The sequence below is a fragment of the Torulaspora globosa genome, chromosome 6 (genome assembly GCF_014133895.1).
Source record: "Torulaspora globosa chromosome 6, complete sequence".
NCBI lineage: Eukaryota > Fungi > Ascomycota > Saccharomycetes > Saccharomycetales > Saccharomycetaceae > Torulaspora > Torulaspora globosa.
In genome coordinates, this window is record NC_050732.1 from 94,752 (window position 1) to 107,202 (window position 12,451).

At 50.8% G+C, this 12,451-nt stretch overlaps 7 protein-coding genes and 1 non-coding gene across 8 annotated transcripts; 3 read left to right on the top strand and 5 right to left on the bottom strand.

Moving 5' to 3' along the window:
* Positions 1 to 111: 111 nt before the first annotated feature.
* Positions 112 to 1,932, bottom strand: BSP1 (Bsp1p; the record flags this gene model as incomplete). The annotated part of the gene is made up of 1 exon (XM_037284502.1): positions 112 to 1,932. One exon carries the CDS (start codon positions 1,930 to 1,932, stop codon positions 112 to 114), a length of 1,821 nt encoding a protein of 606 aa, XP_037140398.1.
* Positions 1,933 to 2,172: 240 nt separating this feature from the next.
* Positions 2,173 to 2,576, bottom strand: HG536_0F00485 (uncharacterized protein; the record flags this gene model as incomplete). Its single annotated transcript, XM_037284503.1, has 3 exons — positions 2,173 to 2,281; positions 2,356 to 2,486; positions 2,559 to 2,576. 3 exons carry the CDS (start codon positions 2,574 to 2,576, stop codon positions 2,173 to 2,175), a joined length of 258 nt encoding a protein of 85 aa, XP_037140399.1.
* A 503-nt stretch (positions 2,577 to 3,079) lies between these two features.
* Positions 3,080 to 3,153, top strand: HG536_0Ftrna8I. Its single transcript has one exon. It is a non-coding gene; the product is annotated as a tRNA-Ile (tRNA).
* Positions 3,154 to 3,244: 91 nt separating this feature from the next.
* On the bottom strand, positions 3,245 to 4,645 carry JIP5 (Jip5p; the record flags this gene model as incomplete). Its single annotated transcript, XM_037284504.1, has 1 exon — positions 3,245 to 4,645. One exon carries the CDS (start codon positions 4,643 to 4,645, stop codon positions 3,245 to 3,247), a length of 1,401 nt encoding a protein of 466 aa, XP_037140400.1.
* Positions 4,646 to 9,431: 4,786 nt separating this feature from the next.
* Positions 9,432 to 10,094, bottom strand: NUT2 (mediator complex subunit NUT2; the record flags this gene model as incomplete). The annotated part of the gene is made up of 1 exon (XM_037284505.1): positions 9,432 to 10,094. The coding sequence occupies one exon, from the start codon at positions 10,092 to 10,094 to the stop codon at positions 9,432 to 9,434; it is 663 nt and encodes a 220-aa protein (XP_037140401.1).
* Positions 10,095 to 10,186: 92 nt separating this feature from the next.
* Positions 10,187 to 10,996, top strand: MET16 (phosphoadenylyl-sulfate reductase (thioredoxin); the record flags this gene model as incomplete). The annotated part of the gene is made up of 1 exon (XM_037284506.1): positions 10,187 to 10,996. The coding sequence occupies one exon, from the start codon at positions 10,187 to 10,189 to the stop codon at positions 10,994 to 10,996; it is 810 nt and encodes a 269-aa protein (XP_037140402.1).
* A 233-nt stretch (positions 10,997 to 11,229) lies between these two features.
* Positions 11,230 to 11,577, top strand: MRP2 (mitochondrial 37S ribosomal protein uS14m; the record flags this gene model as incomplete). Its single annotated transcript, XM_037284507.1, has 1 exon — positions 11,230 to 11,577. The coding sequence occupies one exon, from the start codon at positions 11,230 to 11,232 to the stop codon at positions 11,575 to 11,577; it is 348 nt and encodes a 115-aa protein (XP_037140403.1).
* A 241-nt stretch (positions 11,578 to 11,818) lies between these two features.
* On the bottom strand, positions 11,819 to 12,451 carry RHO1 (Rho family GTPase RHO1; the record flags this gene model as incomplete). The annotated part of the gene is made up of 1 exon (XM_037284508.1): positions 11,819 to 12,451. The coding sequence occupies one exon, from the start codon at positions 12,449 to 12,451 to the stop codon at positions 11,819 to 11,821; it is 633 nt and encodes a 210-aa protein (XP_037140404.1).

Below are 12,451 nucleotides of genomic sequence, written 5' to 3' on the forward strand. Positions count from 1 at the left end.
TGCCGAAGTGGTTTCCTGCTAGGCAATGGTACACCTATGGCTGTCGTTGGCATATTACTCGCTCTCTTTTATCGGAAAGCCGCTGCAACGTTAAGTCGCATAGTGGAAAAACTAGCTCACTTTGGTAGGTAACTTGCGTTTAGGCCCACGGCTTCTGGTTTTATTGGGATGAATCAGTGTCTTTGCGCTGTCCCCAGAATCTAGGTGTGAAGTGGGGTGTATTTGAGCATCTCTGATCGCAACTTCGGATGTAACTTCAGATCTGGGAGTTTTGAGTACCGAATTAAGCTCGTTTCTAAAATGCTGCTCGGGGGAGAGTTTCTTACCTCGATTTGGCATGTTTCTCAGCATCTCCGCCTTCTTAAGTGCTTCAGGTAGTGAGATGTTACGTTTTGGTACAGGAGGGGCATCTTTCAGTTTTCTCAAGCGTCCTAATTTCGCGAGGGCCTCGGTTTGTTCATTGTAATGGTCGTGGGGCCGGCTTGGTGATGTGCTTCGATTGAGTTGATTCATCTTTATGAGAGCCTCTGGCGGTACAGCTTCCCGTTTTTTGATGTTAGAAACTTCGACTTTTTTGAGAGTTTTAGGTGAAGCTAGCTGTGCTACCTCGCTGTCGGTACTATTCTCATTCTTTCTGGTTTGTACCGTCACCGGCCTTAGTTTGGGGATCACTAATGTATCCTTCTTTACCGGTACCTTAGGCTTGGGCTTTTCGATAGCTTTTAATTTGGTATTGTTTATTTCGTTTTCTTCTCTGCTATCGTGCTTATCTTCAGCTTTCTCATCACCAACATTCTGTAGTCGGATTGGTTTCTTGGGCAAGGCAGGCCTGCTTTGTGCTTTGATGCAGCTCCCTGTTGGAGAAGTGCCTGTCGTCTTGATGGCAGACTTGATGAAACTGTCACTTTCGAATATTGGGAGACTGACTTTCGAAGAAGTTAGCTGTAACGTGCTCTCCAACTTGGGACTCAGATGTACTGAATCGACAAAGTCTTTGCGAAAAACAGGGCTTCTTTCTCTTGTCTTAATTGGGCTCACTTGAGAAATGACGGTTAATTTATTCTTTTCTAACGAATCGATAAACGTTGAAGATGAAGACGTTACGCTGTTCGCAGAATGTTGATACTGGTTTTTTGGTAAATTTTTGTAATCAATTGTTCCACGGTGCTTTGGGGAAACTGGAGGAGGAGCCAGACTGCGAGTCTGCTCGGGTCTGGCATCTTTTCTCTTTGGTGGGGAAACGGGAGATTCCTTCGCCGGCCTTTCGGTCTGGCTCCCTCCTCCTGAGAGCAAAGAGTTTTCCATCTTCCCACGATACTTGCGAGCCGGCAGAGAGGGTGCCTCTGCTTCATCATCAGGGATCTGAAGCTTGTCCCTCAGTCGAGGACGAATAGGAAACGATGGAGGCGTCGTTTCTTCATTTCTCGGCCTTCCACGACTAGGGTAATCTTTCTTGCCTGCTTCCTGATCCAGAAGCGCTATATCATTTTGCTTGGAGGACTTCAGTCGCTGAAGAAGCAGAAAATCTTCCTCAGAGACAACAAACGTTTTTCCGGACCTTCCTCCACCTAATGGACTCAGCTCCACCTCTAGACCTAGTTCCGCCAGCGAGTGATGTTTTCGTGGCGGTGAGAAGGACTTCTCGTAGTTGTACGCCGACTTGTAGGCCAGTTCGGACGACGGAGCATCAAACGTGTTCCTAGTGGACCGCATCCTGTCCAGTTCTCTTGGCGATTCACCTTCGAGCAATCTCCTTGCTTTTTCTATACTTTCTTCGGGAAAGGAGCATTTCAATCGGTCTGGTTTCTCCTTCAGCGGCGGTTTTGATTTAGACGCAGATCTGCGTTGTGAATCGTACTCTTCCACTCGCTTCAAAAAGCTCTCGGTTTCAGGCGACCTCACTGGATGCAATTCCACTGTTTCACGAGTCATTGGAGCTCAATTCACCTACCTCAGCCAGTATGAGTTCACGATATCCAATGTTTGGGCTTCAGACCTTATTCGTAGAACTCTAAGAACTAGTCGTCATTAGGAACGGATAAGCCATATTAGGGCTTCTCATGCCAATAAGCCAGATGAGCACTGATTGCAGGTTATATTATACAGTTTTGTCTATACTTTAACACTCTTGAGACAATAGGGGCATGTTCCAGCAGCGAGGGAGGCTTTCCTTCAGCGCAATGCAATTGACTGCTTTCTCCTGGTTAAATAAACTTGGAAGCCGCAGAATGCAAAGAAGATCAGGTAGACCAATGCAGCCAGGAAAACGGTATGAGCTACACTGTAGTATAGTTTGCGACGGTTAGTATTCGCTCGTAAAAGTCCGGCTAATATTCAAAGAATTGAGTAACATACGCAGGGCCATCTTCAGGATCATTGATGGAACCGACAAAGGATTCGTGGTTGGTATTGAATAAATGGGCGATCACAGACAATATAACGACACCAAAGGCTGACAGAATCGTGCAAGCCCAAGCACTTGTGGCCTTCAAGGATGAGATCAGATGTTAGTTGAGGTAATGCGAAAGGCTAGAGAGATGTAAAAAGGCTGCACATACTGATACAATTGGCTTCATGGCAGATTGCGCTAGGCTTCTCGGATCTGAAGGTAATGCTATCACTGCGGCAGAGCTTTCAAGATGTAGGGGACGATTCTAAAGGACTTAGTTGTTGCAACAAGCTGCTTCTGCTGTGATTCGTCCAATGCGATTAGCTTGAAGCCGTTAGGATTCGAAGAGAACGGGCTAACCAGTACTTCCAGGAGGGCGATGCACTGCTGTTGAGCTCTTAGAGCTCTCAGACCAGCGTTATATGTCTGTTTCTGGCGGGCAGCAGCGCCGGTACGGACGTGATATCTCGGACCCGGCCGCTGCGCCGATGAAAGGTTCTTCGGTCTGCAAGTCTTTCACGAACAGCTTGAACAAGACTCCTCCCAGAGGCGTCATCCAAACGTCTAGCAGCTCACCGCAACCATCCGTCATTCGTCTGCAATATCATGCGCATGCTAGTGCCGTGCTCTCAGGTGACTGTCAGTTCCTGGTATGTGTTAAATTCTTTGATATTTTTTCAACAAACTTCAGGTCTCTTGGCCCAGTTGGTTAAGGCACCGTGCTAATAACGCGGGGATCAGCGGTTCGATCCCGCTAGAGACCATTTTTTTCCATCTGCTAATTAATGGCTAGTTAATAAGTGTATATTCACTAAGTAAGCAGCACTTTACGTATCGATCTTAAACTACACGGCACTACAAACCCTCGAACTTCGCTATTCCATGTGAGCTGGCCTGCTTCCCAGCCAGTTTCCGCTTTTTGTTCTTGTTTTTCCGGGGCTCCTCAGGCTTCTGTTCGTCAGTGTCGTCTCCAGCCAAGTCCTTGTCAAGTTCTGCAATCAGTTCTTCTCTGGACAGCCCAACCAAGACGGTGCCGTCCTCGCTGTCGGAGCTCGAATCGTCCGTGATCTCCGCGTCGCTTGACACATCATTATCGCTTTCAGCGGTCGGCGCCTGCTCTGCGTCACTTTCAGAGCTTGACGCGTCCTTTTCATCGATCGATTGCCATAGCACGATCTTGTCCATGCCTCCGGAAACGACCCTGTACTCGTAATCGAGGTCGATGAACGTCACCTCGTCGTCGTCGCTATGCGTTCTCACTTCGACCACCCGCCCGCGCTTGACGTCCGCCTTGTATATTTTGCCGTCGGAGCAGCCGCACCACACGGCGTCGTCGTCCTGCAGCGTCGGCACGACGCAGTCGACGCTTTCGTTCTGGCAAATCTTAATTCGGTTCATTTGGTCCTCGAGATCGTTCTTGTTCGGTTTCCAAACGGTCAAAACGCCCTCCCCCATGCCGCACACCACGGTGTCGCCGGCCTCGGGGTCCACAAACGCGCCGCAGAGCATCTCGTCCTCCTGGTTGTCGCTCACGACCACCTTCCGCTTCGCGTCGTCGTCGCCACACTCCCTGGCGTCCCAGTACGCAAGCGTTGTCTGGCCCAGCGAGATGTACTTGTGAACAGACCGCTTCGCGAACTGAAAGATGTCGTTGATCGCGTCGCCGCCGTGAATCTTCACGATCCTGTTGGTTCGTTTCAGCGTCTCGCTGTTCACCACCGTCACGTTGCCGTCCTCGTCGCCGAGCAACAGATACGCGTGTGTGGCAGACTTGGCCATCTTGGTGAACCCGCACGTCTGCTCTCTGAGCGTCACCTTCTGCACAACCTTCCCCGTATCACTGCGCGCCTTCTTCAACACGTTGTCCGTCCCGACAGAGTACACGTACGTGCCGTCTGCGTCCAGACACATGCACCTCACGCTGCCCCGGTGTCTCCTGGTCCGCCACTCCAGCCGGACGCCCTCCGGCGACTCCTCGTCTCCTGCCTCCACACACGTCCACAAGCTCTGCTGCCCGTCTCTGTCTCGCTGCTTCTTGTTCTCTGCCAATGTCTGCTGCAACCGCGCCGCATCGTATGAGTAGCAGTAGACGTGCCCGTCTGCCAGCCCGCACAGCAGCATCGGTCTCTCAGGGTGCAGCACCATCTGGAAAACCGGCTGCGGAAACCGCCATTCCGCCAGCGGCTCCTCCACGGCGCTCATCGGTAACTTGCTCTTCTTGCCCATCGGCCGTCCGCCAGCTGAACGAATGCTCATCGCCAAATAGCCATACTAAGCATGTTCTAAAGAGTAGCGTTTTTTTAGCGTGAAAAAATGCATGCTTTTTCTACGTGGGCGAATAGTGATGAGCCTGGTCGCAAGCATAAGAGGGTTAGCATGGTTAGCATCTGAAGCGCATTCGCTGTGTCGGAAGCAGTGGTAACAGGAGATGGATCCTCGGATTTGGCTTTACCACGTTTGCCAATGGCTTTCAGGTCCATTGCTTCAAAAGTAGTCGTAGCAAGAGACAGTTCTGGAGTTCTGGAGTTACCACGATTACCAGCAGGCTTTATGATCGTTTTCTCAGCCGGATATCCATATGGAGGTATAATGTACAATTGGCTGGGCCTCGCATTGCGTTCTCGGCTTTCATACGGTGACCGGTGTTCTTGCAATAGAAGTTTTGTGTTATGCATTCGTCGCTCGTACTGGGGTCTTCCTTGGTTTCTAGCTCTTTTTAATCCACGATTGCTGGAACCGGAAGACTGCTGAGGCTTAAGGTCGCCTTGATCAATGCCCGATACTCGATCGGTTTTTTCGTTGATGACTTGAGACCCCGGAAATAGATGGCTATCGCCATCTTCTCAGACGCATAGCTTTTGGGAGTCTTGTCCCAGTTCTTTTGAACCGCTCGTTAAATTGTTGGATACCCAGCGTTGCTTGAGATGACGGGAGGATGTTGTTGAGTGTCCTACCAACGTCGGGCTCCTTCGTCGCTCGAACGACACATCCTGATAGTTCTGCTCGCTTATGTAGTGCTGAGCCCATTCTGCGGCCTGCCCGCTAAGGTGCCTTACCAAATAAACAACACGGCCAGCTTCGTATGCCAATCAAATGTTCCCATGCAAAATTCCATGTTGAATATGAACCGTTTCGACATCCTCTTCCGTGCCTTCGAAGCGTAGCGATGAGTGTTGCTCGACCTTGGGTCTAAACTCGCTTGGAGTTGCTGAGTTCCTTTCTCCCTCGACATTAGAGCTCTTGTTGGCAAGGTGCAGCTAGAGGCAGCTAGTGACCGTAAGCACTACCAGATGTTGCAATACCGGACCGTATTACCAGCATAACTTAGTCATTCCATCAGAATATCTTGAAGTAACTTAAAGGTAAGTTATCAAGACAAAGAACGAATTACTATGCTGCGCTGATTCCTCTGAAAGCATTAACAGTCGGAAGCCTTCTCGATGCGAGATCGGATCGCTGTAGCTGCAACGGGAAGTCGAAGAGTAGACACTGAGCAGCAACGTCGCTCATTAGCTCACACCGAGCGCAATGCTAGGACTGGAGACATATGAAGCTTCTCCAGTGAGAATCAAAGGCGTCAGAAAAGCGTACTAGAAAGAATATTCAAGTTCAAACTCGGAAACCAGACTTATGAGATTCCCATTTACGTAGCCGACGCAATTGATCCAGACATTATCAGAGGTAATTCTGTACTCGAACCCGAATCTTTGCTAGGACATACCCCAAGTTTGATTTATTATCGAGATCGAATCGTTGTCCCTGCAAATTACCAAGATGAAGTTATGAAGTAATGCGATGACCGCTCGCTGTTTGGTGGACACTTTGGCATTACAGTCACACTCGGGAAAATAGTCCCAATATGCTACTGGCCAAAGTTACAACATTCGATCACCCGGTACATCCAGACGTGCGTACAATGGCAGTTAATAAAATCCCATAGGTTGCGCCGAAATGGCTTGCTGAACCAACCCGTAGCGGAGGGAAGATGGCGTGCATATCAATGGATTTTGTTACTGGACTGCCCCCCACAGCGAGTAATCTGAACATGATTCTGGTTGTGGTAGACCGTTTTTCTAAACGAGCTCACTTTATCGCAACAAGGAAGACTCTAGACGCATCTCAGCTGATAGATCTGTTATTCCGCTAAGTGTTTTCCTATCGTGGATTCCCGAGAACTATCACTAGTGATAGAGCTGTCCGCATCACTGCAGACAAATATCAGGAACTCACGAAACGGTTGGGGATTAAATCGACAATGTCGACCCCGAATCACCCCCAGACGGATGGCTAAACTGAGAGGACCATCCAAACCCTGAATCGAATGCTTAGAGCCTACGCTGTAACCGATGTCGGGAATTGGCACAAGTACCTGCCACAGATTGAGTTGTTTACAACTCGACTACGAATCGCACTTTAGGTACATCACCATTTGAACCAGATTTAGGATATGTTCCTAATGAACCGGTGATCAAGACGATGAACTTAACGCAGGGAATTTTACAGCCGCCGAACTGTCCCGCCGTCTGAAGGCTATCGCGGCTCAGATACAAATGGAAGTTAATAACAACAAAGGACGTAAACTATTGATCCTGAACATGGAGATTACGTTCTCGTCCGCAGATATGCACACTTCAAAAGAGGAGCCTACATGAAGGTACAACCGTTATACGTCGGTCCCTTCCGTGTAGTCAAAAAGATACATGACAACGCATACGAACTCGATTTAGATTCCTCAAAGAAGGCGCATGGGGTTATTAAGGTACAACACCTAAAGAATTTCATTTATCGTCCAGATGCATACCCGAAAGAGAAACCTAGGAATTCATTTGAACGCACTCAGAGAGCCAGTGAGGTCATAGCGCTTGTTGGAATTGATACTAAGCATCACGTTTACTCACAAGGCTTGTGAGTCATAAAGTGACAAGGTCCAAGTGAGTGGTCTGACCAAGACAAATCCAGACTACCATCTGATGGCTATGCGAGGCGATAACGGAGGAACCGTGGCACGATTCCTATGGTCCAGCTGCCAGTTTTACACTGGTGGTCTGACGACTGTGAGACGATTATGCTACATATAATCAGTTGCTGCGAATCAAGAGGTTACCATTCAAGCGACCCGGAGTCCTTTTCCTATCTGGCAGAGCTCTTTGACAAGTTCGAATAGCTAAAGAATTATCCCGTCCTATTGGTAGCCCTCAAAGCAGACCTGGACAAGGTCCAGCAGAGGTGCCGCCTCCAGCCTGATGAATTTGCTGGGCAGCTACATGTGAACCACCCGCTGCATGTGTCTTCCACATGGTTAAGCTCACTGAATGAGCTTTTCATGAAGATTACCGAAGCCTGCCTCTTTCCGGGAAAGCACACTCCGGGCTTTCCGCCAGAAGCTGCTTTGCAAGAATCCAATTATGGGCAAGCCGCAATGGTTCTGGGTTCCGCTGTAGGATTTCTGGCGCTCTTTAGTTTCGGTGTTGCCAAGCTCACTAGGCCTTCGCGATACAGTTGACGAGGCATTGCCGCTCCATTCCATCGGTGGCACCACTCGAAGCCAGTGGAATCCCAGTTTGCGTAAGATGCCTGGAAAATTCTTCGACTGCAGCAGAGACTGGCGAAGGTTTTTGGCTTGGCACTTCGGAATTCTACAAAATCATGTTTTTACGTAATGATGTTGGTAAGGTAAACGATAATGGAGGAACTCAATTGGCACGCATATGATATTTCCTACTTTAGATCTCCTGGATCTCTTGTTGGCTTGCTCGTTTTCGGTTTCCCAGCATGTGGGTCTGCACATGGAAATAGAACGGTGATTAGCGTTATGAACTTCACATATATAAGACCAATAGCGAAGGTCACTTGTCCCGACTGCCTTCTAATATTGACAGAGAAGTAGCAGATCGCATTCAGACCTATGTCACTGGAGCTGAATCTAATGAAAAGGTTGTAGTTATCTTGACTGATGTTTTTGGTCACAAGCTCAAAAATACCCAGATGACTGCAGATCACTTGGTGATGCTGGCTATAGGGTCTATATCCCAGATATTCTTTTCGGTGAAGCCCTCGAGAGACTGGATGGCTCAGTCGATATCAATGCATGGAGGGAAAGACATAATGTAGCCAAAACTAAACCAGTGGTGGACCAATTCTTGTCCGGATTGAAGAAAGAGCACTCGCCAAAGTTCGTTGGCGTCGTCGGCTATGCAACTGAAGGCCTGCCTGTGCCATTGCTCATCCAGCCTACGTCTCGATTGAAGAGCTCGCTGCGATCGGAAAGGAGAAACCTCTGCTGATTTCCGCTGCTGAGAAAGATCATATTTTTCCTCCTGAAATGAGTTACTGAAATTGGTGCCAGATATCAATTGGACCTTTTCAGTGGAGTTTCGCATGGATTTGCTAATAGAGGGAATGAGAATGACCCGTTCGTGAGATACGCCAAGGACAAAGCTTTGCTTGACAAATCTGTTGGTTCAACAATTTCTCCTCGAACTCATAACGTATAAATAGGAGGCCAGCTAGGTTAGATCCAAGCGACAATTCATCTGTACTTAGCTTAGAGTTAACAGGAGTTGGTAATAATTCATTCGTTCTTGTCTTGATAACTTACCTTTAAGTTACTTCAAGGTATCCTGATCTAACGACTAAGTTACAGTACCGACCTGTATTACAACATCTGGTAGCGCCGCGAACCCGAAGCTCTGAACCACTGACAACATCCAGAGAATCCAGAGAATTCAGAGTATCCAACGAACCCCGAAAACCCACAGGAATCACCGATTCCCGAATCGCCAAGGACGCTCTGACCGCAGCTCAGTACAAGCTCGAAGAATATCTGTTATTGCACGGGGCGCTTACCGCAACACGGGTGAATACCGGAAGGTGCAACCGCTTGTCGGTAACGCGTTCAATCATAACGAAGCATACGGTCTCAATGTAAAGAGTTCAACATAGAAAACGACCACGATTCCACAGGATACAGACATAGCGCAACAGTAACAGACACCACACGGCTACCACTTGGTAGCGCCGCTTGCGCATTTTCGTAGTAGCCCTATTTGCTTGTTTCCTTCCCGTCTGCCTGCCGGACGATGCTCTGGACGCAGTTCTCGAGGTCTGGGAACTCGTCCACGATCTTCTCGGCGAGCGAGTCCCTCAGCTGCCGCAGCCCGTGCATCTTGGCACGCTGGTACTGGTTCGAGCGCCGGACGGCCTCGACGAACTCCCTCGTGTAGATGTCGGGGTTGCGCCCGTCCTCGATGTACTGCACCACCTCGAGCGGGATGCTCACCTCGGCGAGCTGCGACCGCGGGTCGCAGCTCTGCCGGTTCAGCCTCGCCACCCGGTCGACGTTCCTCTTCAGATTCGTTACCATGCCCTGCGACGCCTCGGAAGTGCCTGGGAAGTCGTACACGGACACGCCGAGTTCGACGAACGACTCGATCACGGCGCCCACCTGCTGTTCCACAGCTGCCAGCTCGTTCTGGAGGCCGCCAGGCTCGCTCATCTTGTCTGGCGAGTGCAGTGTAGGTGGTTTGTCTGGTCGCGAAGCAGCACAGCTTCTTAAGCAACGGCGAGCAGGGCTCGCAGAGGCAGAGCGACGGTAAGACGGTTGGGTACCAGGCTGGTGGGCGGCACCAGCGGGCTGGCGACGAGCTCTGATCGACGAGCTATACGAAGGACGCCACCACGTGCGGTTGCGATGTGGCGTTGGCATGGCAGTGATGGGCACTCTGGAGGGTACTTAAGCAGTGGCCTGACGGCCACTGCTGGTGGTGGGCGCTGGGACGCCGGCCTCCGAGAACGGGTATGGGCGCGAGCAGGGTGTTTAGGCTGAACAACGGCGTCAGCGTGACGCAGGAGCAGCTGGACCACTGGAACAGGTGGCTGTCGAAGACCAGCGGGCCGCAGGAGGTGATAAGATGGGCTGTGATGACGTTCCCGCATCTGTACCAGACGACGGCGTTCGGGCTGACCGGGCTGGCGACGATCGACATGCTGGCGAAGCTGCGCAGCGAGGATTCCGAGGTGCAGGTGCCTCTGATCTTCGTGGACACGCTGCACCACTTCCCGCAGACGCTGGATCTGCTGGCCGTGGTGCAGGAGCGATACTACACGCCCGTCGGGCAGCAGGTGGCGGTGTTCCGGCCCGAGGGCTGCGCCAGCGAGAAGGAGTTCGCCGCAGCGCACGGCGAGTTCCTCTGGGAGCGGGACGAGGACAAGTACGACTTCCTGGTGAAGGCGGAGCCCGCCCGCAGGGCGTACAAGTCGCTGGGCTGCACCGCCGTGTTCACCGGGCGGCGCCGGTCGCAGGGAGCGGCGCGCTCAGCCCTGCAGTTCGTCGAGGTCGATGAGCTGAACGGGATCGTCAAGATCAACCCGCTGGCAGACTGGACGTTCGACCAGGTCAGGCAGTACGTCGACGACAACAATGTGCCCTTCAACGAGCTGCTGAACTACGGCTACCGGTCGATCGGCGACTACCACTCGACGGCGCCCGTGCAGGACGGCGAGGACGAGCGGGCTGGCCGCTGGAAGGGCAAGAACAAGACCGAGTGCGGCATCCACGAGACCAGCAGGTTCGCCAAGTATCTGGAGAGCACTTCCACGGCCAAATAGGCTGTTTTTGTAACCGTTTGAAAGCGGTGGTCGACGAGCACGCTGAACAGCTCTTTGAAGCGTCCAGATAGCGCTGCTGGCTGCCATGAACGGGCCAATTGCCGTCTGGAAGCCGTATTATTCGAGTTCCCGTATATAGTCACTAGCTCCAGTCTTTTATAAGCCTAAAAAATTATAGCTAACAGCTAGTAACGTTAAAGGCTACGCAAAGTTGTCGCAGATCGACTCAAAAGATGGGCAATTTCCGGTTTCCGGTCAAGACTAAGCTGCCTCCCGGGTTCCTGAACGCTAGGGTTATCAGAGACAATTTCAAAAGACAGCAATTTGCAGAGAATGAGGTTACAACGAAGGCACTGAAGTTCATCGCGCGGAACACCACTTTGCCGGCTAGGGCAAGGCTGGAAGCTCAATTGAAGCTCACTACGATGCCCAATTACACCAGACTGACGCAGATCCGCAACAGATGCGTGGAAACGGGGCATGCCAGGTTTGTGCTGAGCGATTTCAGACTCTGTAGGACGCAATTCAGAGAGAAGGCCAGGAAAGGTGAGCTGCCTGGGGTGAAGAAGGGTGTCTGGTGAGTTTGGAGAGCTTGGGCATGTAAATAGATGAGACGAATATAGTAATCAGAGTATTGCCCAGTGGGCAACTAGTGCAAGCAGTACTGCGTACAAACATCATTATATTCTTATTAATACCTATCCTGAAGTGTATAGATGTTGCACAGTTATATTTAGTGTAGGCGAAGAGGGCGAAGAATAACGATAGAAGTTTAGCATAACAACAAAGGCGGGAGATAGGAACGCGGAAGCGCAGAGCATCTTACAACAGGACACACTTTCTCTTCTTCTTCTTCTCGGAGCCGTTCTTCTTGGTCTTACCGTTAGACTTGGACTTCCCCATCAGAGAAGCCCTTGTGGCGGCCTCGAACACCTCTCTGACGCCGTAGCCGGTCTTGGCAGAACACTCGTAGTAGCCGGTGGCGCCGATTTGGTCAGCGACAGACTGGCCCTCCGCGGAGGTCACCGGCTGCTGGCCCTCGGCCTTCAGCGCTTCGATGGTCTGCGGATCGTTTCGCAAATCGACCTTACAACCGACCAGGATGATGGGCACACCCTGACAGAAATGCAGAACCTCTGCGATCCACTTCTCCTGCACGTTCTCGAGCGAGTCTGGAAGATCGATCGAGAAGCAGATCAACACTACGTTCGAATCCGGGTACGACAAAGGCCTCAACCTGTCGTAGTCTTCCTGACCAGCAGTATCCCACAAAGCCAGCTCGACACGACGGCCATCGACTTCCACATCAGCAACGTAGTTTTCGAAGACGGTTGGCACGTACACCTCAGGGAATTGGCCTTTGCTAAACACAATCAGCAGACACGTCTTACCACACGCACCATCACCAACAATCACTAGCTTTCTTCTGATGCTGTTACCTACTTGTTGCGACAT